The sequence below is a fragment of the Chamaea fasciata genome, unplaced genomic scaffold (genome assembly GCF_029207755.1).
Source record: "Chamaea fasciata isolate MVZ Bird 193981 ecotype frontalis unplaced genomic scaffold, bChaFas1.0.hap1 SCAF_3, whole genome shotgun sequence".
In the NCBI taxonomy this organism is placed as follows: Eukaryota; Metazoa; Chordata; class Aves; order Passeriformes; family Sylviidae; genus Chamaea; species Chamaea fasciata.
In genome coordinates, this window is record NW_027094088.1 from 21,321,722 (window position 1) to 21,347,814 (window position 26,093).

The window sequence follows — 26,093 nt, forward strand, 5'->3', positions numbered from 1 at the left end:
TGGGGGTTTTTTTTTGTTAAAAGAAGTCCTGTCTTCCTGATTCTGAATTTGTATGGATTCCAAGTTGAAAAAGCCACCAAAATTTAAGCTGCATGTGAGGTATTTGAATGAAGAGTTTGGAGAGTACAGGGATTTGTAAAACAGTGGAAAAGCTGTCCAAAGAGTACAAATACCAGGCTCAAGTGAATGCTCAACATATTTCCTCTCTTACAACTATCAGGTATCAGGAATGATTATTTCTTTATGTGCAATACAAGACTATAGCTTGGGTTTTGATTGTAGTTTTTGCAGCATACTTCATTTTGTGCTTCCAGTAGCATCCATCATGGACCAACTCAGTTATGCACTAAGCATGTTCAATCATCAAATTTTAAAGATAGTTATTGCTCAGTCAAAAGTATCAACAATGTAGAAAAACAAGGAAACAATATAATTGAATTTAACAGTAAGATAAAGTGAAATCCTGAAGAGTTTTTTAAGTTGTTTTAAGAAGATCGTTCTATGAGCAATGGGATTAATGGGAAAAGGCATTTTTCCTTTTAGATGATATACCCTACTCAGTCCAAAAATACAAAGTATTCCCTTCTAATTCTCTTACCCCTTATGTAAAAAATACCACAGCTTGTTGGTAATCTCTGTATGGCTGATCACTGAAAACACACCAGCAGCCAACAGGGCCAGATGCCAAAGGGCAACAACAAGTATCTTTCTCTTTTCCTTGCTAAAGCACTGATTTCAATAGCTCGCTTCTACCTGCACACCAGCTTCCATGAAACCATACAGGAGACTGCCTCTGGGTCCTACAGAAATGCATCAGATACCTTGGTTCTGCGCTCTCAGCTGGATCACGAGGGAAGAACTTGAGCTCTCAGCAAAGCTGTTGTCAAACTCGCTCTTCTCTGACAGAACACTCGAATTTGTTTCTTTGTCCCATGGAAAGGAGGAGGCTGCAGAACTTCCCCTTGCAGGTGTCTCTTGGTTTCTAGCTGGTGTCCTTTCCTGTTGCCATGAAAACACGGATGAGGAGGACTGATGCCGAGCAATCTCTCTGTGACTCAAAGAGCTTTGAGGATGAGGCTGATTTATTTTCTGTGTCCAAAAAGATAAAAGGATTTACCTTTACACAGTTCCTTATCCAACAGATAGCAAAACAACTAATTTAATATTAAGTAGCTAATAGGTCATCATCATTTCACATTGTTATCACAGCACCTACCAGTGCAAAGTCCTGATACATGTCATTATTTTTATGCTATGTGAATTAAATAACTTAAGCCCATGTAGCCAAGCATAGCTGATACTTATAAATACAAGCCAGCATATCAAAAAAAGTATTTTGACCTGTGTATCTTTATAAGTAATACCTAATTTTTTGTCTTTTTCAAGAGAGATCCCGTCATTTAACTCCTACATTTTTTAAAATCAAAGCCTACATTTTTGCAGGCAAGCAAAGACAAGTAAGTTGCAAAAAAAGAAAAAAAATATAAGTCTGGACTAACATATCTAATATTTGACCAACATTTATTTCTACTGGAGAAGCACAGGTAAATTCAAAACAGATTTAATTATTTAAACTTATAAATAGAGTACTCTAAAATTGCTATAATAAAATCTGCCAGATACAAGCTTTCAATATTTTCCCATAGAAGAATTAAACAGAGCAAAAAAAAAAATTTTTTTACTCCTTCTTAAGTGAAAAAAAACCCAAACAAACAAAACCTCAAACAGTAAAGCCCCTATTGTTTTTTTTAACTGGATTTTGAAATGCATATCATTTTAATTACTTTTTCTTGAACTAAATCCCTAAACCATGTAAACCACTTCTCAGTCAAACCAGAGAATATGCTGTTAAGACCAGAAATCTATACTACTTTGTCCAGAATGCTGAGTCCAATCCTGTAAAATAACTTGTTAACAGACAAAGACGAAAAGAAAACTAACCAAGCATGCAGTAATCATTTCCCCTATATGCCATTTAAATTTATATTTTCTGAGACAAAAGTTTGAATTCAGAACTAGCCACAATGACAACCAAATTCTTCCTGGAATCATAGACTTGGAGTCCAAATGTATTCCTTTTTCAAATTATGTTTTCCTGATGTATTACTTCACTATTTTTTTTTTTAAGCTGAATTTTACCCACCATCTTAATTATTGCAAGTGTTACAAAATACTGTGTGGACTTCAACCATATTATTCAACTCTTTTTCAGGACACTAATGAACATGCTGAATAGTACAGTTCTTACCACGCCTTCTCAGGCTCCTCTGTTGATCATTCCCCAGTAAAAGTGGACCATTTGTTGCCACTCTGCACTCAAACTTTTCCTTTAAATTTGCAAGAACTCCCCTTATCAATTTTTTTTCCCTTTTATCAGTGTATATTCAACATTATACTGACTTACGTTAACTTACACATTTTCTGATTTGTTCTTAAAAGAAAAACCCCAAAAGGTCTGAAAATACACAAGGCATGACTTGCCTTAATCAACAAATGGTTGACCTTTTCTCCATACACCTACACACACTTCAAAAAACATAAAATGTCATGTTTCTAACAACTTCCCCAGAACAAAATGTTGGTCAGACTGAACTGTATTTCCAGGAAGAGACACTGTGTTTTTTCTAATGTCATCATCCTTTTCCCCTTCCAGTGTCAGGTGAAGAATGAGGAAACATTGCACATCACAGTAATTCAACAGTCCCACACTGCAGTGCCCTATCAATTAATGGGCAAATATTCTCTGTATCTGGTGATTTATTTTTCATTACTATTCATTTTATCAATCTATTTTAAGACTACTTCCAATCTGAGGCTGTGCCACAGATTTAACCCCAATGAAAAAAGGAACTGATACAGAAAAGTTCTTAAACCTTTACTTGCTAAGTACCGAAGATAAAATTATTTCACATTTTCTGCAATGGTTTTTTCCTTGAGGGCTTTCACATCTTATTCATCTTGTTCTCAGAGATTAGCTAATACTGTTCCTCTTTCCTATATGTTTGAAAGTTTTATGGGTTTCTATTTTCTAGATGTAAATTATTTCTTACAATCTTTTTCAAGGCTGTTTTATTATCCTATTGTATTTAGCTTGGCATAACTGACACTGTTTTATCTTGTCCTTGCTTGCAGGAGACTTCCAGTTTCTGAAAGGTGTGTTCTCATTTTTAATGTCCTTCTTTCCTTTGTCATTCAAAGAGGATGGCTTTTCTGAATTCTCCAAGATTACTTCTGAATGGCAGTAAACATATAATTTCAAAAGTAAAAGAGAGAATTTATCTATTTTATGTGATGTAGGATATTTTCACTAGTTTTCCATTTTATTTTCCAAGTTCAATCAGTGGTTACTTTCTTAGATATCACATAAACCATTCCTAAGAGATACTTACCTTAAGCTGGATGGTTCTCAGTTGTAATTCTAGCTCTATATTTTCTTGTACTTTTTTCTTGTATTTTTCTTCTAGTTCTTCAAACTTAGCATCTACAAAGACATGATGAATATTCCTACATAATCTGCCTTAGTGCAACCAGTCTTTCACCCAATCCAGCCAGGTTTTCTTACCCCTATGGGTCCCTTCCAGCTTGAAATAGTCTAGGATTCAATGATCTTAACGAATTTAAGACTGCAGCTTTCAAAAGAAAATATCCCCCCAGGAATACAATTTTAAATAAAGTTAGGTAAATCATTTTAATCTTATCCCTGTTTCAGGAGTGCCATTCTTAGTGGAATGTTTGATATTGCCACTAACTGCATCCCTTTACAGATATGCATAAAGAAAGTAAAAGGAACAAGAGTGTAAGAATAAGACTGGAGATCTTACTGGGGTAAGATTGAGATGCCAAGTTCCCAGAACACTTGTTCATAGCATGGAAAGAGGTAAATAACACGTATAATATTGAACACATCAAAGTTTTTTAGCATAAAGAGCATAAGGGTGTCTGGCTACAGAATTCTCCATTTAAGGAAACTTCCTGTTGTTTTTCCAGCTCATTCAAATATTTTAAATCCTTCTGATGTCACTAATTTGAAGATAGAAGTGATGCTTTGAAATGTATATAGAGCATTAATTGTGTAGATTACCACGCACAGTGACAGTCTAAGCAAAAAATTATTTTCCAAAGAAATAATACATTTAACTGTTGACTGCATTTTAGTTAAAGTAACTGTGGTACAGGGAGAAAGAAATTTGCTCCCCACAACATGAAGGGAAGAGCTGACACCAGGAATTCAAAAGATTGCTGCAGTCTGTTGAAGGATATTTTGTTACTATTCCATGTCCATCAATGTAGCATTAAAAAGAAGTAATATTTGTGATGCGTTCAATCTGCACTAATAATTTTTAAATTGAAACCTAGCGTTTCTCATAACAACTTATATAAGACAGGCTAGGCAACTCAGTACAAGTGTAATGTTTAAAATACTCAACCTTCCAAGAAAACTGACAATCAACTATCTGTGCTGCATGAAGAAAAGGATCATTTACCATTATTACTTTGAACTGGTGTTAGAGGAGCAGTAAAACTTTTCTGTGGAGTGCCACTGAACGATACATCTCCTGCAGTCAATGTTTGCTGACTCCTCTCAAGCTCACATTTGCATCTGTTTAGGAAAGAAGCAACAGCATAAATTAATAATAGAAACTAAAAAGTTAATTAGCTATTTTTAAGACATACACTAATAAGTTATATGATTCTAAGAACTTAAAGATCAAGTCAAAACACATACCACCGAGAATTTTTCAGTGGACAACACAAAAATGTGAACACATTTTATTTAGAGTTCCAACATATTTAATCAAGTATATAGGAGTTAAAGCTAAAACACAAAATCAAGCCCCAAGTAAATGAAAATCAGAACTGTTTGAGGGCTCATTGTGTGATGCTGTAAGTTCAGCTAAACATACCCAAATCACTGTAAGCATTAAGAATATCAAACTCTTACTCTTCAGGAAGCATCTTTATGGTGGGAAACAAAACTTTCAGTTGTTGTGTTCTGATACTGCACACTTTCAGAAAACTATGCATGCCTCATGAAAATGCAAGGGAATATTCTCCACCCAACACTGCATTTTTCATGTGTTCCATTTACACCCTTACCCAAAATAACCACAGCAAGACCACACACTTGAGGGACTTTTGTGAGCTTGAAGAGTTACCAGGGCATCCAATGAAACCATGTAACTAATTCAGAGGCCATACAGTAACTTCTGTCCTGCCCAGTGAACAGAGGTTGATAAAATGATAGTCCCTGGCTGTAGCCCATTGCATCAGTGACTCCACATTTATTATGACCTTTTTTATTTCCCCCCTCTTTTACAGCTCAATGCCAAAAACTCCTCTCCTAGAGAAGCATCAGGTGGGATGAAGTGGCAAATGATCACATACCAAACAAAATGAAAATACAAAATCACAAAGGATTCCCAAGAATGAGGTACATGCAGTAACTGATATTTTGGAATGAACAGTTATGTAAAATCATATAAAGGGAAGGGGGAACTCAGCAAACCAGACTTAATTTTGGGAATAGATAAATAGAACACATATCTTCAGTTCACAAACTCTTTGTCCCAACATTTGACAGCAGATACAGAGAAAATTAGTGAGGTTCTACCAACCCTGTTGAATCTCACTAGATTCTTCACTGACGGATCTCAGCAACTCCTTGCACAGAACTGGTGTTTCTACATGCCATAAATTTCATTGTATTATTTCTCACAGCAGTCAAATACCTCAACACTCTTTATTTTTTCACAAAAATCAAAGAAAAATAAAAAGAAAAAAAAATTAGAAGAGGAACACAGCTTCCTCTTTATTTGCTTCTATTAGGACATGTATGAGGCACAAGCAAAAAAATAACAAAATAACCATTGTAAGTATGTTAGAGACACACAGTAAGTCCTCACCTTTTCAGTTCTTGTTCAAGCCTTTCAATGTCCTTCTTGCAGGAATTCAGCTGACCTGACTGAATGTTGACCTGAGATTCTTTTACTTGAAGATCATGTGAAATTTTCTGCTTTGCTTTCTCAAGGTTATCACACAATTCCATCAAGCTCTGGTTTTCTCTTTTCAGTATTGCAGATTCATTTTTTTCAGTTTCGACCTAGTTGGAACATAGAGACATTTTTGAAATTATCAACTCCTCTCTATACTTTGGTGCATTTATCATTTTAGTAACACAAAGTTTACCAGCTGTTATTTTCTTCCTAACACTTCAAAATCCTGACAGCTCTAAAAACCTCAGCTGTACACATTGTTTAAATATTCTTGGGTGTGAACAAAACCCACATTTCTTGAAACTCAACTCAGTGACATTAACAGTTTCTATTTTTTGACAAGATACAAGCCTTCAAAAAATTCATCAATCCCTAAATACTAATAATCATCATTAGTCCACATTCTTCACTGATAATCTCACTTCCCTTTCCAGCCTATCATTAGCAGCCAGAAGAGCTTGGCTCACTCCACAAAGTGTGCACAATAATTATCCAAGGTTTGAAGATGGAGTCTGGCAGGAAAGGTGTCTTCTCCTTGTCGGAGGAGCATCATCTTTGGCACAGTGTTGTTCTTTTGACTGAAAATTGTATTACCTTCTGCTTCTGGAGAGTTTTAAAGCACCCCTTCTTTTTGTTTGGGGAGCACAGCAGTTCCTTTGAATGGTTCAAACAATTTCCTGGAAACTCACAGGAAAAAACTCAAAGCAAACTGCTAGGCTAAGATTTTCTAGAAAGTTGTAGCCATCTAAAGGTAATAACAAGCAACCTTTGTAAATTGTCTCTGAACTGTAGTCAAATCTTACAAAACAAAATGGAACCAAATGGGTCACTGCTGACCTGAAGCACGGCAGGACACTGACCAACCAGGTCTTTAGTCCCCTGGTTAGAAGACGGGGTAGTGGTAGAGGAGGTGTAAAATAACAGCCCTAAAAACAAACAAACAAAAAAAACACCCCACCAAATCCTAAACCCCCAGTCTCTACAAGGAAAAAGCTAAGGAATAACATAAACAAAGATTACAGGTATCTGCAGGGAAGGTGAAATAGGAAGAGGCTGCCAACAGTGCAGCTCTGGTATATAAAATAGGCCCAGTTGTTATCATGGATTTTAACAGCTATAGCAATGAAATGTTTATTTTCCTAATCATAAAGAGCTGTAGAAAAACCTCAAAGTACACGTGAATACCTAGAAATGGACAACCATGCCAAACAGATAGGAAGCAGGAATTATATTAACAACCGAAAGGAACTATACAGAGGGCAAAACATGATGAGTATCAAGCAAGATGAATATAAACAGTTTATAATTCCGTGTTACCTTTTGTTTCAGCCAGGGAAAAGAAGCAAAATACTAACCCATTCCCTAACAACAGCCACCAGAAGATAAACTGTTATAACAGTGTTTGGCATGGATAATGGCATTTTGTGTTACCTTCTGCTTCTGTTTCTGCAAAGCTGCCTCCAAAGTCTCTAGCTGGTATTGCCTTTGCTGACGCTCCTTTTTAAGCTTATCCACTTGACTTTCCAGCTCATGGATCTTCTGCAGGACTCTGGGGGAGAGGCCCTCCTTCCATTCCTCCACAGCCCAGCTCATACTGGCCGGACTCTTGTTTCACATCAGATGGATAGTCTTATGCCTGAAACACAAAGACAGCTACAATGAGACCTTCCAAGAGGTTAAGTAAGATTCCCTTTGAAAGAGACGGCATTTTTCAAACTTAGCAACGATTAGAATACAGCATTCCACAACCTTACAGGCTTCCTGATCTAAACACCAAGCAGCACCTTAAAATATTAGGCCCTATTTTGACACACTTCTGTGCAGCTAAGAGCAGATCATAAAACCTCGCTCTAATGAATCTCCTGGCAACAACAGGGTCTGTACTCTTAAGAGTTGCGTTTGACAGCTACACCTCAGGTGGCGTCTCCTTGCGAAAACACATCGCTCCGCACGCTTCTTTATTTACTTTTCAATGCGGCTAAGCTCGGGGCATCTCAGAGCAACTAAAACCAGTGACCAACGACAGGCGGAGAGAGCCCTCACAAGACAGGGAGGCTATCTGCCACCGCCAGCCCTACGCCCGACCGCTCACCCACTGTTAAGCGCCGACCGGAGCCCGGCGACAGCGACGCGAGCCTGGCGACAGCGACCCGAGCCCGGCGACAGCGACCCGAGCCCGGCGACCGCTGCCGACGCACCGCGGTGCCCTCAGCCCCTCACGGCCGGGCGCGATCCCGCCGAGACTCAAACCCGGCGCCGCCGCCCCGCGGCCGTTTGTGCCCGCCCCCGCCATTCCGCGGCCCTGCGCGCTGATTGGCCCGGCCGCCACGCCGCTGGTCACGCGGCCGCGGCCCCGCCGCCAATGGGAGCGCAGTGCGGCACCGCCCGCCCGCCTGAATGGTTGGTTCGGAAGTGTTCAAATTCCATTGGAGGCGGCTGCGCATGCGCGCGGCGGCGCGAGGCCTTTGCCCACAGCTGGGCGGGGCGATGCCCGCAGTCGGGCGGGGCGGGAAGGGGTGTGGGTGGGGAAAGGGATGGGGATGAAGGCAGCAGTTGTGGGGTGTAAGGGCTGTGTCGCATCTTTATCCAAACCTACTTTCCCGACCCCAAAGAGAGCCTGAGTTTTGAGAAAGGGAGCGATAACACCCTGTCCCCGTCGTCACCCTTTCACTGGGAAAGATGAACGGAAGGATCCCCAAGTGCTTTTGTATTCAGTTCTGCTCCCGGGGCTTGGGGATCGCGTTTTTTCCTTAGGTTTTTTGTCTGGTTGGTTGGTTGGTTGTTCGTTTGGTGGGGTTTTTGTTTGTTTGTTTGTTTGGTGGGTTTTTTGTTTGTTTGCTTTTGGGATTTTGTTGGTTGGTTGGGTTGGCGGGTTGTTTTGTTTTGTTTTGTTTTTCAGTTGTTTGGGGGGGGGGGGTTGTTTTGTCTTTTTAAGGCGAAGGGAGGCAATTTAGCTCACTATTACACATTTTCCACCCAGAAATGCAAACAATCAAAAAGCCCCAAATAGTTTGTAAGTATGGTCTAACACAGAGCATGAAATGGACATGGCAACAGGCTGAAGGATTCTAAAGTTCCTGGGAAGTTCTCTGGGTACCAGTGACTGGTTTTGCAAACCCTCTGGTATTCCCCTCTTTGCCACCTGACTGCCTCTCTGAGGGGAGTTTTGGGGCTAAAGAGCAAATTTCCTTTCCATCAGAATCCATGACTTGTGAAACTATGATCTGATTGTCAATTTACCTATTTAAATGTCCTCCTTCTCATAATCGTTCTAAGAATATTTACTCAAGCACTGCTTTTTTAATCATATTTAGGAAATCGAGTTAAACAAATCTACCCTGAGAAGTTAAACAGCTCACCAGTCGGCTGGTGAGAGCTCTGATTATAAATAAATATGGCACAACAAACTTGCCAGCACATTGTTTAAAAATCTCCAAACTGTGTCCTGAACAAAACAAGCCATCGCGGTGATGGAACTGATCCATCATAAATACCTCTTTACAAATAACATTTTAAAAAACCCAAAACAACCAAACTGGCTAGAAATTTCTGTGGTGAACTTTATGCAGGTGTTCCTGAGGGAACAGAACAGAACAGCAGTGGAGCAGGAGCTACTTTAGAAGAATGGAAAACCCTCACAGAGTACTGCCAAATAATTATTGAAAGCTGAGAACCAGTCTGAACTGAGGGGAATCCTCTGTGTGGTGGACAAGGGGCAAATGCTCTTTAAGAATAAAATATGCTACTTTCAGTAAGTGTTTCCCATTGGACAGTAACAAATTGCTTAAGTAAAAAATGCTACTTAATCAATTGTAGAAGTTGAAGAGTTTTCATTTTCTGCAGATGACATCACAGTGGAACTACTGATGGACATGAAGCTCTAGCATTTAACCCATTCCTCATGATTAATTTCTCAGGGAAGACTTCAGTGAAACAGCTTCAACTTCCAAAACTGGTGGCATATTTTCCAGAAGGGGATGAATTACTAGAAACAGCCTCCAGCATTCTTACGAGGCATGGAAAATGAAAATCAGCTGGTGTGTGCAGAGCTTTTAAGATGCAGTCTGATTAATATCCAAATAACTGAGGCTAAAGGGGGATCCTGACCACTGTTGTCAACTTAAATACGAGAAAACACTTCTTCTGAAGCTGATTTCTAAGAATGGTCTGGTTTGTACTGGGTTAATGATTTACAAATTAATTCTCTCATGTTTGAAAACGTTTATGTAACTATTGCAGGAATTAACTAATTATCATGACAGATAAAAAGACTAATTCTTTATCTTTTGCCACATCAACTTATTCTGCACAATACCTTCATAAGTGTCAAGACATTAATTACCATCAGTAAATAAAAGAATAAAAATAGTAGTAAAAGTAAGATTGAATTATGAGATACAAGAATAAAATCAAATACTCTGAAAAAATAGTAACAAGTTATAAAGGATGTTAATAGAAGCCATCGGCTTGTCTAACACTTGTAATTATTTTCATTATTCTCTACTGGCTAGAATTAACAAGGTCTTTCTAAGAGGCTCTCAAAATACCCTGTTTTAGAGTTCTCCATGATTTTGAGCAAAGACTACCTCAAGTCTTGTGAATTGGTTTTCTCTGTCCTTTAAATTCCATTCAGATTTTGCCAAATGCCAAATATCACCATTAATGTTTTCTCACCTGCATTCCTTACTGCAATTTCTAGTAAGGGGCCAGAACAGTAAGTAGAATACAAAAGCCACTATAGGTTGATTTTGTATTGTTACACCTTATGTCAGAGTGTGTGATGGAACAAAACCAGAAGGGGAAGAAAGGAAAAGAATGTCTGATGAGAAAATCTCCTCCTGCTTGGATATTACAAGAAGCAGAAAGCAGATAAAACTTTTCCTCTGTATTCTTCCTTGCTGGACTCAGAATCCATCAGGAAAGGCCAAATTCATGTAAGTGCATATATAAATACATATGCACATCAAAGAGCACTTGAGCAGCCCAGGGAAAGAGATAAATGGGCTGGGTACACTGTGTCTGATGGGGTTCCACCTTCCCAACTTCCCTGTGGAGGCACCAGAGGCAGACACTCTGCCAGGCTGGGTGTGAAAGAGAACATGGATCATTTTCCTTAGCCTCACCCGAACCCCACCCTGTACTAAGTGATGGCTCTTGCCTCTGGAAAACAAAATTCCCCACCTCTGCCAATGCAGGAAAATAACTGAAAAGAAGTTGGCAGTTTAGGTGTCAGTATTGTAGCTGCAGGGTTAAGTCTGCACTAATGGAACCCAGCGAGCTACTGTTGTAAAATACAATGTTTGGTTGTTTGTACACCCTTAGATTAAACTTCGTCTAACAAGATGAAGTTTAATAAGTTCAAGTGTCGAGTTCTGCACTTTGGCCACAATAACCCCCTGCAGCATTATAGGCTGGGGACAGTGTGGCTGGACGGTGCCCAGGAGGAAAGGAACCTGGGGGTTCTGGTCAGCAGCTGGCTGAACATGAGCCAGCAGTGTGCCCTGGTGGCCAAGAGGGCCAATGGCATCCTGGCCTGTATCAGGAACGGCGTGGCCAGCAGGAGCAGAGGTCATTTTTCCCCTGTACTCAGCACTGGTGAGGTCACAACTTGAGTTCTGTGTCCAGTTCTGGGCCCCCCAGTTTAGGAAGGACATTGAGATGCTTGAATGCGTCCACAGGAGGCAACAGACCTGGTGAAGGGCTTGGAAAACAAGCCGTATGAGGAACGACTGAGGGAGCTGGGGTTGTTTAGCCTGGAGAAGAGGAGACTCAGAGGTGACCTTATCACTCTCTATAACTTTCTGAATAGGAGTTGTAGACAGCTGGGGGTTGGTCTCTTTCTCCAGGCAGCAACTGACAGAACAAGAGGACACAGTCATAAGCTGCGTCAAGGGAAATAGAGGTTGGATATCTGGAAGAAGCTTTTCATGGAAAGAGTGATTAAATACTGGAATAGTCTGCCTGGGGAGGTGGTGGAGTCACCATCCCTGGATGTGTTCAAAAAGAGACTAGATGTGGCACTTGATGCCATGATCTAGTTGAGGTGTTTGGGCAGGTTTGGACTCGATGATCTTGAAGGTCTCGTCCAACCTATACATTCTGTGATTCTGTGATTCCCTCTTCTACACATGGTTTTTCACAGAACACACAGCTTTTTCAGTGAGCAAAATGAATGTTAAGGTGGATGCCATTGGGATGCACAGAGAAACTTACACCTTAGATTTCTCAACTGCCTTTTCCTCTTAAAAAAGGTTGAAGTGACCTGCACAATCTTTCTTCACAGTTTATTAACAAAAATCATGGACCACAACATATCACAAATTATAACCCTGTTTCCAGAGGAGATGGGGTTGTTTCTTTAGTGAGTATTACAGTATTTTTTATGTACCAATTGAAACTGTTACCAAAGTGCTAATGCTGACAGCTGTGCTAAGGTCAGTTGGACGAATGTATTAGTGGATCAAATACCTACAGTTGCTCTATTGTTTGGGATCACATTGGCTAGTACAGCCTACTGAATACCACTGGGGGTGTTTCCTAGTTCTGAGAAGGTGACTGAGATTACCTGGCTTGTTTAAGGTGACACAGTGAATCACATGCCATTGCTGGATAAGGACCCACAGGTGCAGCTCCTGGCAGTTTAAAACACCTCCAGGCAATGTTGCCACACTGCCACCATCCTTTCTGTCCCCCACCTTGCCACTGCTCCTTTTTGACAACTTGTACTGATCTGAACTGCCAGGTGAGAAGGTTAAACAGGTAAGAGGAATTAGGTCAAGCAAAGACTTTTCTGGTAGCAACAGCATGTACATGTATATATAGGGTTGCAAGCTGCTGCTTTGTCTGGTCAGATATGACCAGACAGTTGGAACAGGGATATGGAGGAGAGAGTGAAGAGGGTTTAACTCATTTAGCTCAAATGAGTTAAAACATCATGTAACAAGACTCTAAATCCCTGTGCTTTAATCCCTAACACCTATCTGTCACAATGATAGTAAGAAACCTTTACGCAATAAATGAATTCTTGTGTTTTATAACCAGTGTGTTTTACAACCAGTGTGTTTTACAGGGATAAAACTATCTTACAGCTTCTGCATTCACTTAAGTCCCTGATATATTTTGGGCAATTACTCTGAATACTTTTCATCACAGGAAAGTATTCTCTGACCTTTACATGCAGTGTAGTATTATTGTGATTTTTTAATAATCTACAAACATCATCAGAAGTGTTAACCACAGGATTTAAAGCTGCTGAGCAGTTACAAAGATAGACCCACTACAACAAACAATAGGAAATTATTTAACCATATAAAGGATTCAGAACCAGGGTGCTTGTTAGTTGATGTTAGCAAATGTTAGTTTTGAATGCAAATGTTACTTGTTTAACACTTGTTAGTATATTGGATGGGTGGAGGAAGAAAGCAAACATCTAAAAGGAAATGTTTTTTATGTAAGTGAACACATACCATCCTACCTGAAGATGAGTTTGCAGCTATAGCAATAGTTACAGTAGTGAAAAGGTACTTATGTCTTCCTTTCCTGTTCTAAAAATCTTATTTTCAAACACTATGAATACAGCCATTAGCATAATGCTTAAAGGGCTGATGTACAGTTAAGAAAATGATAAATAATTACAGAAATTGCATTATGATTTGACACATCAAGTCCATATTGCCTAGGGCTTCAAATAACCAGTTACTAAACTGTAAACAAGATTGGAACACTTCTTTCCTTTAAGGGTGATTTCCCTCTCTTTATCATTCTGCTGCCAACTAGAAATGACAATACCAAGCAAATGTTTCATGCTACATATGTTAACACAAAGAAACATATTCATTATACTATCAATCACTGTTATATCTTATGGGAAATGAGTTATCAGATTTCAAAGGGCATTTGGTAAGAGGGGAACATGTATCCTTCCTGGTCCACTATTCCCTAACTTTCATGGTTCTCTAGCTTGCATCTCCTTTGGCCTCCATTTTTGTTAGAACTGTATGCCTAACCACACACATCTACTGTGAGTATTATTCTCTTCTAACCCAAGAGAAAAGAAGTTAAGAGAGAAGTGTGCTACATATAAACTAAAAGGCATGTCCTTTTTTACAGCCATCTCTGACTCCTGCCGCCTTTACCACCACCTTTTTAAAATGGGGAATTTAGAAAATGCCAGCTGGTAAGTTAGGTTACCTCTATTTCTTGTCAGACCTCTATAAAGTTTGTTTTTTCTTTGGCTTACATTCAATAATTTTCTCCCTCTATCACCTTTTACTGCTTTATTAACTTTTCTTTTTCACTACTTTTTAATTTCCCTTTTCCTCAAAGGCCATCTCTCCCAGTGGTACCCAGCCATGATATCTGCATGATTGCCTTCATAAGTCCAAGTTTTGCTTCTTTGTTGGCTTCTCTATCCTAGATTCTTGATCATTTATCATGGCTGCTGTTGCTATGCTTAATCTTCAGTTTGAAGATCCCCTTCCTGTGAACTACCCAAATTAAAGCCTTGAGCTCATACTTCGTTTCTCCTTTGTCATGATCTGGGATGCACATAAGAATTCAAGTTTTGTTGCTTTCTAATCACTGGCCCAAATTTCAGCTTTTTTGTCATGGAAGTTGATTTGTGTTCCTATTATTTTTTCAACATCCACATTGTCCAGGAAAGATACAAATCCATACCCTTTGGAAACACCAGTTCTGTCAGTAATTACTTTCACCTCACAATACGCAGTACTGTATCATTTAAAGAAACTCAAAATTTCTGCTTAATTCACCCTTAAGTAAATTCCACCAACCAAGACTGTGTTTGGCATGATTTTTCCTTCCGGCAAAGCACGACCTTGATTGACTGTTGACAAATGGGTGTACCTTCTGAAGTACTTGCACAGTGCCTGTGCATTTGCACACATCATTCACAGAACTTCAGGCTGTGCCCACACACTTAGAAATAAATGAGACTTCTAAAAAGTCCAATATGAACAATATGAAGTTTTCTGGAAAAAAAAACAAAAAACCAAACAAAAAACCCCAAACAAAAACAAACAAACAAACAAAACAAAAAAACCCCACCCAAACTTGAAGACAGGATTGGGGGAATATTTTTTTTGTTTTGTTTTGTTTGTTTTTGTTTTATATTTTTGGGGGGGTTTTGCCCCAGAAGTGGATAAAGGCAGCTCTGTACAAACTTCTGCCTCATGGATTGTGTACAATGGATTTCATCTGAATTTACAAGGGACTGCTCTCTATTTGAATCCCTATAGACTACCTTGAGCACAGGTGATTCTCTCAGGTACTGGATATTCTTCTCCATGGCGTTCCACCTGCTTGGGCACACTACTAGATCATCCTGGAAAGAATACCTTTCCCTCACGCTTGACAGGAGTCATCAGAACATTAAAGGACATGTTCAGCACACTGAATTCTTTCATGTATCAGATGGCTTTTCTGACAGTATCTCCTGTTCAGCTTCCAATTTCTTGCTCAGTGCAAGACTTAGAGAAGCCCTTCCACTCATCATTATCACTGTAAAAAGGTTAAGATTTTACCACATTTGGCCCTGCTGACTGCTTGCCATCTGACTTAACCTGGCCAGTGACACAGGGCTTTAGGTCCACAGTGTGTCTGCGGCCTGAAACCCAGGATTTAAGGTGAAATATTGGTCTCCCAACAACCAAGAATTCATTAGGAGGAAATTCCACTGTTATTTACTATACACATATATTTGTTATATATATATATATATATATATATATATATGAATTTATATGTGTATGTAAATGCATGGATAAAATACTTTTATGCATGTATTTACCCAAGAATCTATACTTGCTTTGTGTTGTGTTGACTTACTGGTCAAACAATTCATTAGACAGTGAGATAATTAAGAACATTCCTTACACCATTCATGACAAACTCATCAAATCACTTATTAGCCTCTACCTGTCTTAATGTTGTCCCTAAAATCCTCGAGTGTTTCTCTGTGAAAAGTTTGATTATTTTTGACAAAAGTACACTTCCTTATCCTACACTCACCATAACCACCCCAACATTACTTCTGCCATTTTTAGATAAGCTCTACAGGGAGTTTTCAGTCACCCAACTAATTGTAGTAGGAAACCCATCTTTAAGAGCCATAGTTTATGACCCACTAACTGAAATGATCAAACACACTAAGTATGGAAGGAGGAAACAACTGCTCTCTACATCTTAATGACTTTGGTTATCATTTTATCTCCTCATCTCTTCCAAGTCTAAATGCCAAGAGTTTTATTGATATTTCCTCTACTATTTTTGTATTAATCCTTTCCAGGAAAATGTTTTTATGTATTTCAAGTCTTTCCAGAGCATCTAGCTTACCACGCAAATGACAGTCAGCATAGAAAATAATATTTATATATACACTTCTCATCATCCCAAATTGCTCTAACTCAGAGAAAGTTTCCTGTTTGTTTTGACCAAAAGTGAGAATAGAAACAATTTACAGATTGTTACAAAGCTGAGACACATCTAGCTGAGGTTTTATACTTGTACAGTACACTTCAGAAAATCCTTTCTGAAAACTTTAAAATCTGGAGTTTTAAAGTGCTCTCATATCCAATCATGGTCTTAGACCCATTTCACAGAGATAAGCAAACATTAATGGCTCAATTCATGTTACACAGGTTTGTGACAATCCCAAACCCACATTTTAGATTATGACATTAGCTCTTTGCTTTCTCAAGAGACCATTTATCTCTCAGTAGTGACAAAGTGTTTTCAATGGGGTGCCCACAGTCAGACATGTAAATCCATGATGAGATGCATGAAGATTATCAGAAGTGGGCAGCCACTAAAGCATCTACAAATCAATGGTGTGTAGTGACTTCAAGGCACACCGAAAAACTAAGTTATGCTAAAAGCTAGTAATGGGGGGGGGGTGTGTGTGTGTGTGTGTGTTGTGTTTTGTTTTTTTTTTTCAAGAGACCAGTGTTTTCAGAAGTTTGAAGACCTAATACCATGCTAAATGGTACATTCAAAAGTATCCAAGTTGGTAATCCATGGAAACTGTAAAAATGTATACATTCTGTCATTGGACAGCAGTAACAGTTACATAGTAAGTCACATAAATGGTCCCAACCCCCTTTGGAGTACTGGCAACCATGTAATCAAAAGTTCCTTACTTTATTCACAAGTACTAAAAAAAAATATTTTGTTTTATTGGCATCACTGGAGAGCTGAAAAGAGACACAGGTAGTAAACAAGTCCTCAGGCAGAATACAACTCTAAGCAAACTAGAATATTCAACACAGCATAGTTTATTTGCACAGATAATCAACCAAGACTTTTTCTGGACTACAAAACTGGGTGCTGGCTTACTTGTGATAAGCCATAGAGTACTATAACATGTTAGCTCATGCTTGGTGGCAACAGGTTTGTTTTCCAAGGTTGTGTAATCCAAATTCCTTTTCTAAGAGATGATTTTGAGAAGCACTATTAAATGGAATAATTAATGATAGCACTAAATACTAGAGAAGTAAATTTTTTTTGTGCGTGGTAAACTTCAAACATTAAAAGTATCAATTTATAAAGAACTAATATGATTTTAGGAACGGGAATCTCTGTTAGTGCACTAAGTTTCTGCTTATATTACAATCAAGTCAGTGTATCCAGCTGTAGCACATGACAGAGATTTTAGGAACACAGTTAAGGTCACATTTACAATACAAATTGGGAATATGTTGCAACTGCATTCTTTGATTTGATTGTAATGTAGATGACTGTAAAACTAATTAAACATCATCTACTGTTCACAGGAGAAACCACCAGTTGTTGCTTAAGCACACTTTAAAGACAGTTTTGTATGAAACAGGTTATGACATGGTTTCACCAACCAACAAGGACTGAGATTTTTCCATGTTTTAACAAGATTCTTTAACACAATCAAAATATGTTTAATACAGGTTTTGCTATCAAGGTGCTAAGCTGCTTCAAAATTCCTTGCACAGTTTCATAATAAATGTCTCCTATGTTTTGACATAGATAAAGTCAGTTTTCCTCTGCTGATAGTTAACCATTTGGTCAAACTGAATGGTGTTGGGCTTTATTTTCACAAGGGTTTGAGAAAGCATTCAGGCCTATCAAATGCAAAATTTGGGTAAAAAATTAAATAATGTCTCTCTCCTATCTATTGCTTTCATCTGGAAATCAAAAGGCACCTTCATATGATCACTATCATTATCTCAATTTTCAGACAAGAAAACAGACACAGGGATGTGCTGATACATGCCAAACATCAGCCAAAAAACTGGTAGCTAAGGTAACTGAGGTAAAGTCCAATGCCAGTGAGTTATTTCCCATTTGTTGAGATGTTTCTATTTGTATGTTATTTGGATATTTTTTCTATTTTGTAGAGCACTTAATACAATAATCCTGGTGATACTGTACAAGGGTCCAGTGTAAAAATTTAATTCTACCAGAGCAGAGGAAATATTTTTGAGATAGACTCCATAAATCATTACAGCAAGTCAATAAAATCTCTAAATATAATTTAGAGGTGTCATGTTTTCAGGTTAAAAAAATACTGCTAAATTCCCTAACAGCATAGAAAGACTCTACGTAATCCAGCCCACATATGACTGATGAAAGATTAACCATCAAATTTTTATGGACAAATTTGAACCAGCACAGGCATTTGGAAGCAAATCAATAATTTGTATCATTTTTACCTACAATTCTTGAAACCGTTTGAGTAACACATAAGCTAGTTTTAGTCTTTTATTAAATCACTCCCCAACAAGCAGATAAAAACAGTTAGTTTTAATCCCAAGTTCTTATACTCCTGACTGTTCTTGAGGAACAAAGATATATGCAAAGATTGCAGGTTTTAATGGTCCTAGAAAACTCTAGTAGCACCAACACAGCAGATTTGCATATGGAAACTTCTTTGCAGGTACTGGCTATAATGCCTGGGAAGTTTGGTGTTTTTAAGCACCTACTGCTACAATCTCTGAAAGTCTAATACAGATATTAATCACTGCATTAAGTAATCTCATGAAAAGTGATGATCATCACTGTTCCCAGTTTCAGGAGCTTCTCTTGGTTGGGTAAATTTGCAATTCATTTTATTTTGCAGCTTGTTGAGCTGACCTTGCTCTTGCTGAGAAGCAGTATGGTTTTCTTTATTCTAGTTAATTTTATTTCTTCTAGGAGGCCTGATCCTCCGGGTAATCAACACCTCAAATCTCCCCCAGATCTTCCCATCCTTCATCGTGTCAGTGATTCTTGCAACATTGTTTCCTTTGCAGTTAAGCTCCCTAAATAAATTTACTTCAATTTATGAGAGAGACCTGAGAAAGTGAAAGCGACCAGCTGCAAACCAGGAATCCGACTAAAAGGCTTTAGGGAGCCAGCACATCACCTTGAGGCACATGTGCAAAAGTGAATATTTACTGTTAAAAACAGCATCCTTGCATCTGGCCCATCATGGGGAGGAGAGGACAGCAACCAAACAAGTTAAACCCCAGTCTTGATGTGTACTACCCTCTTTTGCAGCTTGCTACTCAGTAAGGTAATCCCTTTTCTGTCTCAGTTCAGAGCACAGCATCTTCGTGATCCATTTTATCATCTCATTCTGACACTTGATATTTCTTCCAGATTGTTACACTAAGCTCTCGTATCTACACATGGTCAAGTACAATTCAAGTTTAAATTCTAAATGGTGTCACTTCTTAGTGCCTCAGTGTAGCCGTATGTAAAATGGGGATAATTACTTACTTCATTAAGGTGTGGTGCTTGTAAAATGCTTGAGAGTCTCAGATGAAAAGGAATGCTTGCAAAATGTAATTATAATATTATTATGCCAGAGGTAAGACATAGGCTTGTGATTCCACGTACAGTGTTTAAATACAATTACTTATCTATCAAAATCAAGAATCTGTGCTATTTCTCCCTCTCTCAGCTCCTGATCCTCTTACCATTAATAATCTGAGTAATCCTGACTCCAGAGAATCTGCTCACTTACTCCTTCAGTAAGGTGTACAAGAAACAAACAGTAGCAGCAACTCCGAAACAGTATCAATTCTCATTTATCTCTGTTTTTAATAATTTCTCCTGTTTGCAAGGGTCCTTAAGTTCCTCAAAGTGTCACAGTTGTTTTCAAGAGATACCTGCCTCTGCCATTTCTGTAGATGGTACTAGAGGTATTTGTACGCACTTTCTAGAATGTGGATTGGTTTTGGAATGTGGATAATTTTAAATATGTGTAGTTTTTCAGGCAAAGCTAGTTTTGTGAATTGCCCATTAGCTATGATGCACAAGAGCACCTGCACATAATTTCTAATATTCACATTGCTCTTAAGCCTACTTGATTTTATGTGATACATTCAACATTGTTGGTAGCCTCAGCCTTCCTGACAGTATTCCTACAGCGTGATGTGTTGCCTGGTCCTTTTGTCATTTACACCAGGCATCAGATGGGCTTTCCCACATCTGCGAAGTCCTGGGCATTTTGTGTAATTACAAACCACCACTTTTCTAGACCAACTTCAGGTTTTCTTCTGCTTGATTTCCAGCAAGGCACAGAAGCATGACGGCGGCATCATGAGTGTTTTTCCATCTCGGGCATTTTACCCTCTGTGCAGCTGGAAGAGGAGGGATAACCACACTGCTAGAAGCGAGGGTCACACAGTAAGCAGGAGACCGAAAGGGCTGAGATGGGAAGAGCAGAAGCAAACGTAGGGAGGAATGGAGAGAAACGATGCTGTCGCGCAAGGCTGCAGGAGACGGACAGGGAGTTAAGGAAAAAGGGCAGAAAAGTGGTTACAGAGAAGCAGGGCAGCACCGCGCCTTCGTACGGGAGGGCTGGAAGAAGGACCTCAGGCGCTTCCAGGCCCACGCGTGCCGAACCTATCTCAGCTCCCCGCCTGCCCCTTCCCAAAGTCTGCCTGGGGATGCTCCCACAGTGTTCCCGGGTGGGCCGGGCCGACACGTGCGCGGAGCCCCACGGTGGGAGGACAGGGAAGGGGCAGGGAAGGGGCCGGCACCCGCACCTGGCAGCTCTGCCCTCCTCGGGAGAGCCGCCGCCGGTACCCGCCCGGATTGGCAGGAGCCTGCGCCCTCCTCTTCCTCCCTCCTTTTCCCTCCTCCGCGGGGTGGGTTTCAACCCTCCTCCTCCTTCCTTGGGGAGGGGGTAAGAGTTAAAGAAAAAAAAAAAAAAAGAAAAAGAAAAAAAGAAAGAAAGAAAGAAAGAAGGAGAAAGAGAAAAGAAATCCCAAGTCGCGTCCCCGACGTCTCCGGGCCCCGCGGCCGCAGCGGCCGCCCCACATTCCTGGCATTCCTGGGCCGTGACTCCCCGCGCCGCCCCGGCCCCAGCCCGGCCCCGGCCCCGCCGCCTCCGGCTCGCCCGCCCGCCGGCCCCGCTCGCCCCCGCGGGACACCAGTCCCCTCCCTCCCGCCCTGCCTCCCTCCTTCCCGCACCCCGCGGCCGGCAGCAGGAGCTCAGGGCGCCCGGCCCTCCGCGCCGCCACCGGCGGCCGCAGCGCCCTCCCGGCCGCCCCGCCGAAGTTCCCCGCGGTGGCCGGGCCGGGGCGGCGGGAGCCGCTCTCCCTCCGCAGCGCCCGGTGCCGGCGGCAGCCGCTGCCCGCGGGCCCGGACCGCCGCCTCCCGCGGGCGCGCACAAAGCCGGAGCCGCCGCGCTGCCCAGCAGGTAAGGAGCCGCCGAGTTCGCTCGAGTTCGGGAGCGTCCCCGCGCAGACTTTGAAACAGCCCGAGCAGCGCCGAGCACTCGGAGTGTGCGGTCGGCAGCGTTCGCGTGGGGCTCGCTGTGCGCGGCAGCGGGTTAGCGTAGCTCCGCCGGGTGTGCATCTCTCTGTGAACCACCAAAATAGCCCTGCTTGGGTTACAAATGCCAGTCGGTGACCTGCGATAAGCGAGCCTTGGACGGTCCGTGCAGCCCGTGAATTTAATGTTAGACGCCCAGATAACATGGCATTTGTCTAGTCAAGGAGGTATTTGTAAATAGCGAGGAACGGGCAGGGCTCCGTGCTGGGCTGCCCCTATTTACATCGCGGCATGCCCGTGTTTGCCTTCCCCCCCCGCCCGGGGCTTTACCTTGCTCTTTGTTAGTTACCGTCAAGCCTAAACTGGCCGTCTTCAGCAAGTCTGTAACTCTGCCGAGTGCTGCAGCAAAGATCGCGGCGAGGCAGGGAAGAGTGACATCTACTCTCGTTTCTGATGTGGCAAAGTCTGTGAATTGTTAAGATCTCAAACTAGCTCACTTTATTGGGGTGTATTTGGGACAAGAGTTACATAATGTATGTGTGGTATGTGGATATGATGTGTGCCTGAGCTTTCCTATCGAGTATGTTTTATCTCTCTGATTTGTATAAAATACTCATATGTTTCCATTATAAGCAACTCTTTGGTTGTTGGTAACTTTAACAAGGTGGGAACTGTGACCTGTAAAAAGCTCAGATTCAATATGTTGTTGCTCAAGAAGTTTTCTGCGATTTTTGGCATGTAGCCTGAAACCATAGCAGAAATGCTTTTACCAGAAGCCAGTTCTTTTTTCTTTAAACTCTATACAGATAATTGCTACAGGGTTTGGTTATTCCAAAAGCACTCTTACGTTCTTCAGAGTTTGGAAAAATATTCATATAAAATGGCTCCCCCTCCCAAAATCACAAGTCACCACCTGCCAACTTCCATATTACAAGAGGAGAAATCTCTTTTTGAGGAGAGATGTGAGGGGAGGCAGTCCCAGCAGGGACTATGTTCTTATTATCCATCTGAGAATGTCCCATCAAATACGAGTGACAAAATACAGATTAAACAGCTTTTGCTCTTGGCTTCCGGGGGTTTTGTTGCTGACACCTAGTACATGTTACGTGGTATAAAATAGAGTGTGTGTTGATATTATAGTAATGCCAATAAGCTTTAGGACCTGTTCTGGTATTGGCAGTACTTGAACCCTTCCTGATATCTTTTGAAGGCTGTGCCAGGCTTGCTTACAGACAGAGGGCACTTGTGTATATTTCATGGGTCATGATACAAAACTTGGGAGCTTTGCAAACTTATGGGCTGAAGCACTGTCCACCAGCTAAAAGATGGTCCCTGAACTATCTGGGGTAGAGCTTGTGGGCCATCAGTTCTGCCAGTGCTTTTGTGTGTGAGAAGCTGCAAAGCATGTCTGTCTTGATGCACCCTCAAGGAATCCAGTGGTGCAGACCAAGGCCGGAGCGAGGGCTGCTGGGCTGATCTCTGTACTGAGCAATATGAGCTTTTGTATGTACATTACATTTAGAGTTTTACACGTGCCTTTTAAATGTTTCTGTAATAGTAGCAGAAGTAGCTTTGGTGCAGCATTGTTCATGAGCTTTAATTAGCAGCCAGTGTTAGTACTAATGACTGACTTTTCTCCTGGTCATTCTTGTCCAGCAGAAGCCCATGAGTCAGTTATTGTAACTTAGGTATGAAATGGCTTTCTATGAAACGCATCTACTCTTATGCACTTAGCAAATTGCTTTGGCCAACAGTGGCTCCTCCAATCATGGAGAAAGTATTTTACATATATACACACAAATAGAGTTGTGTGCATAGTTCTGATAACTCTATGGCTTCCTTTTTCTGTGTTTATTTGCTACTGTTGAGCCAATCTGGTGCTCTTCATTCTGTTTCTCTTCATATGCAGTGAGGCTGTGTTTGATTAATTGTTACTTAAGTAGCTCATTTTAATATGGATTTACATTTAGCATAGGTATATGCGGTATGAAAAGTGTACTTGAACTCCATCTCTTCAGCTGGAATGTATCCTCTGTTGCAAGGGTTTGTCAGCTGAGAGGGGAATGTATAAACTGCTGGTAGTATACAGGTGCAAAGTTTTCAGCACTCAGTATTGCTCTGCAGCATAAATGTCCTAGTCCTGCAAAGACCCACCCATGTGCTTCAATTCACAGTCATGAATAGTGCCTTTGAAACCATGGGATTTCTTTTATATATGTACTAATAAACATGTATACAAGTCCTTGCAGGAGTCAGACTATAATACTTAGTATGCAGTACATTTGTGCGTGTGTTTCCAGCTCAACTGTAAGAAGATTTCAGTAAAGGCCTAATTTTTATGCTGAGCAAATGCCATAAAAGCATTTTTTGTCTAAGTCCACTGTGAAGTACCTTCACCTATTATGCTTTGTGGAGTTCCATTGAAACAGATCCTGATTTTTGAAAATGAAGCAGTACTGTGTAGATTTTCCTCCTGTGAGGAGGTAGTATGGTGCAAGAATGTGCTCAAGATTCTCTGAAGTTTTATGTGAAAAAGTCAGGTTCCTTTTTTAAAATCTTCTGGTTTTCTATTCAGAGACTTCATGAAAGCTGCTTCATTCACCTATGAAATTGTTAAAAATATATATTAAAAAGCAAGAATTAAAGAGTAGTTCCTAAAGGAATGGAGGTGGACCTGAGCTGAAGTCCATGTTTGTTGTAAAAGTATGATTTTGGTTTCACTGTCTAACCTGTATCCTCCTGTGCCTGTTGCAGGGGACCTGAAAACTCAGTAGGCAGGTGCAGCTTCCTCTGGTGGTGCTGGATTCAGTCCATATACGGGACAAGGGTAGCCTGTCCCATGGGGTGCCCTTGTTCTCCATAAAGCCTTTTGGTTTGCTGTGCACGTCGAGCTGAAGAGGTGATGGGTGAGGAGACATGTCACACCCTCTGAAGGAATTGGGCTCCTCACCCATGATAGCCCCAGGAGCAGGAACTGCAGTCCATGATTCTTCTCCTTTCCTTTGGCCTGTCAGAGGGAATGAGGAGAAATCAGGAATGTGAAAGGAATTAAGGACACAAATTATGATGCAACAAAAAGTATGTGAAAAGAGGAGCGTATTTGTTCTAAAATGTATTTCCTACCTTATCATGGCTGTTCCTAATAAGCAGTTGAATATGTTGTTGTCAGCTGTGTGTGAATACCTAAGTGACTGCAAATTTAGCTAACATTAAGGAGGTTTTCTGACCAAAGGGCTTTTTGGAGGATGTTGGGTATATGACATCATGGATGCATGCTGGCTTGGGAAGAAGAGAATGCTGATCCCTCTGATATCCTGTAGCCATTGTAACAGTCTTATTTTCTACTTATGTAAAGAGTTTAGGTACCGAGCTTTGCTCAACACCAAGCACATCTTCTGGAAACTGCAGCTCTCTTTCTAATTCTCAATCAGTCTACCTGTCCTTATGACCAAGAATATTTTTTTGTTTTGTCAGTAACAATGTAAACCTAAAATCACATTATGTGATGTGTAAACACCTCTGAAAAGAGGGTAGTGAACATGCGTGTTGATGATCTAATAAACTAGATGAATGATGGTGTGCCAAAACTTGCTAATGATGCAAAAGTATTTGGATTAGGCAAGATTGAAGAAGACTGAGAAATTGTAAATGGAATCCAAGAAAGCTGGGTGAAAGGGAAGCATGGCAGATGATGCTGATAAATTCAAGAATATGCATGTTAGACAGAATAATCAAATTACTTGTTCATATTACTGGATTGTAAATTAACTATATTTATTAAGGTGGAGAGGAAGATTTCAACAATATTTTATTTTAACTTGTGCACCTTCTTAATGCTTAGTGTTGGGCAGAAGAAAAATGCCGTAGTTGTTTTGCAAAACTATGTTAATGACACAAAGGATGTTATTAAACTGGTGCTTGAATTCACCTGGAATAATCAGTTTGTGGTCTCCTATCAAAGGAGAGTGATTGAAAAATATTCTTATGAAGTTGAACAGAAAATACTCATGTAGCACTGTTTCAAGGGGGTCAGTTAGAGTAGGATGTAGATGTCCAAAATAGTGCTTGACCTTTACCCTTTGATACAATGACTTGTTACAGAGAGTAGTTTGAAAGCCAAAGTACATAATACTTCTAAATCACCATTTCTAGTGTATACCACCAAAGGATATCGTATAAACCAAAAGCCTGTTAGGATGAACAAGATAAGTGAACTGTTCTAGGGACAGGAAGAACAGTCACAGCTACAGTGAAGAGATGTTAACTGTACTGCTCTAGGGTGTAAATCAGTCCTATCTGAGAAAGATGGAGAAATTTCTTTTAGAACAGGTGATGCTATATGTGCCT

General features: G+C 40.4%; 2 protein-coding genes and 1 long non-coding RNA gene across 5 annotated transcripts in view; 2 read left to right on the plus strand and 1 right to left on the minus strand.

The window, feature by feature from the left end:
* CENPF (centromere protein F) overlaps positions 1-8,197 on the minus strand; it is a 34,654-nt gene extending 26,457 nt beyond the window's left edge. Inside the window, exons 1-6 of one of the 3 annotated variants that reach the window (XM_066178279.1) lie at positions 8,086-8,197; positions 7,425-7,629; positions 5,904-6,100; positions 4,485-4,600; positions 3,390-3,481; positions 822-999 (exon numbers count right to left, since the gene is read on the minus strand). In XM_066178279.1, the coding sequence (XP_066034376.1) occupies positions 822-999; positions 3,390-3,481; positions 4,485-4,600; positions 5,904-6,100; positions 7,425-7,586 (745 nt within the window). In that variant the 5' untranslated portion in view covers positions 7,587-7,629; positions 8,086-8,197. Of the gene's footprint in view, positions 1-821; positions 1,090-3,389; positions 3,482-4,484; positions 4,601-5,903; positions 6,101-7,424; positions 7,630-8,085 lie in introns of all 3 variants that reach the window. The other 2 variants (XM_066178278.1, XM_066178276.1) reach the window with 2 other exon arrangements.
* Positions 8,198-12,663: 4,466 nt separating this feature from the next.
* LOC136286567 (uncharacterized) lies at positions 12,664-20,986 on the plus strand. The gene is made up of 3 exons (XR_010719947.1): positions 12,664-12,752; positions 14,103-14,169; positions 20,540-20,986. It is a non-coding gene; the product is annotated as an uncharacterized lncRNA (long non-coding RNA).
* Positions 20,987-20,989: 3 nt separating this feature from the next.
* The window catches only part of PTPN14 (protein tyrosine phosphatase non-receptor type 14), a 111,800-nt gene continuing 106,696 nt past the window's right edge, over positions 20,990-26,093 (plus strand). Inside the window, exon 1 of the mRNA XM_066178280.1 lies at positions 20,990-21,672. The gene's annotated coding sequence lies outside the window, so the exon portion shown is untranslated. The remainder of the gene's footprint in view (positions 21,673-26,093) is intronic.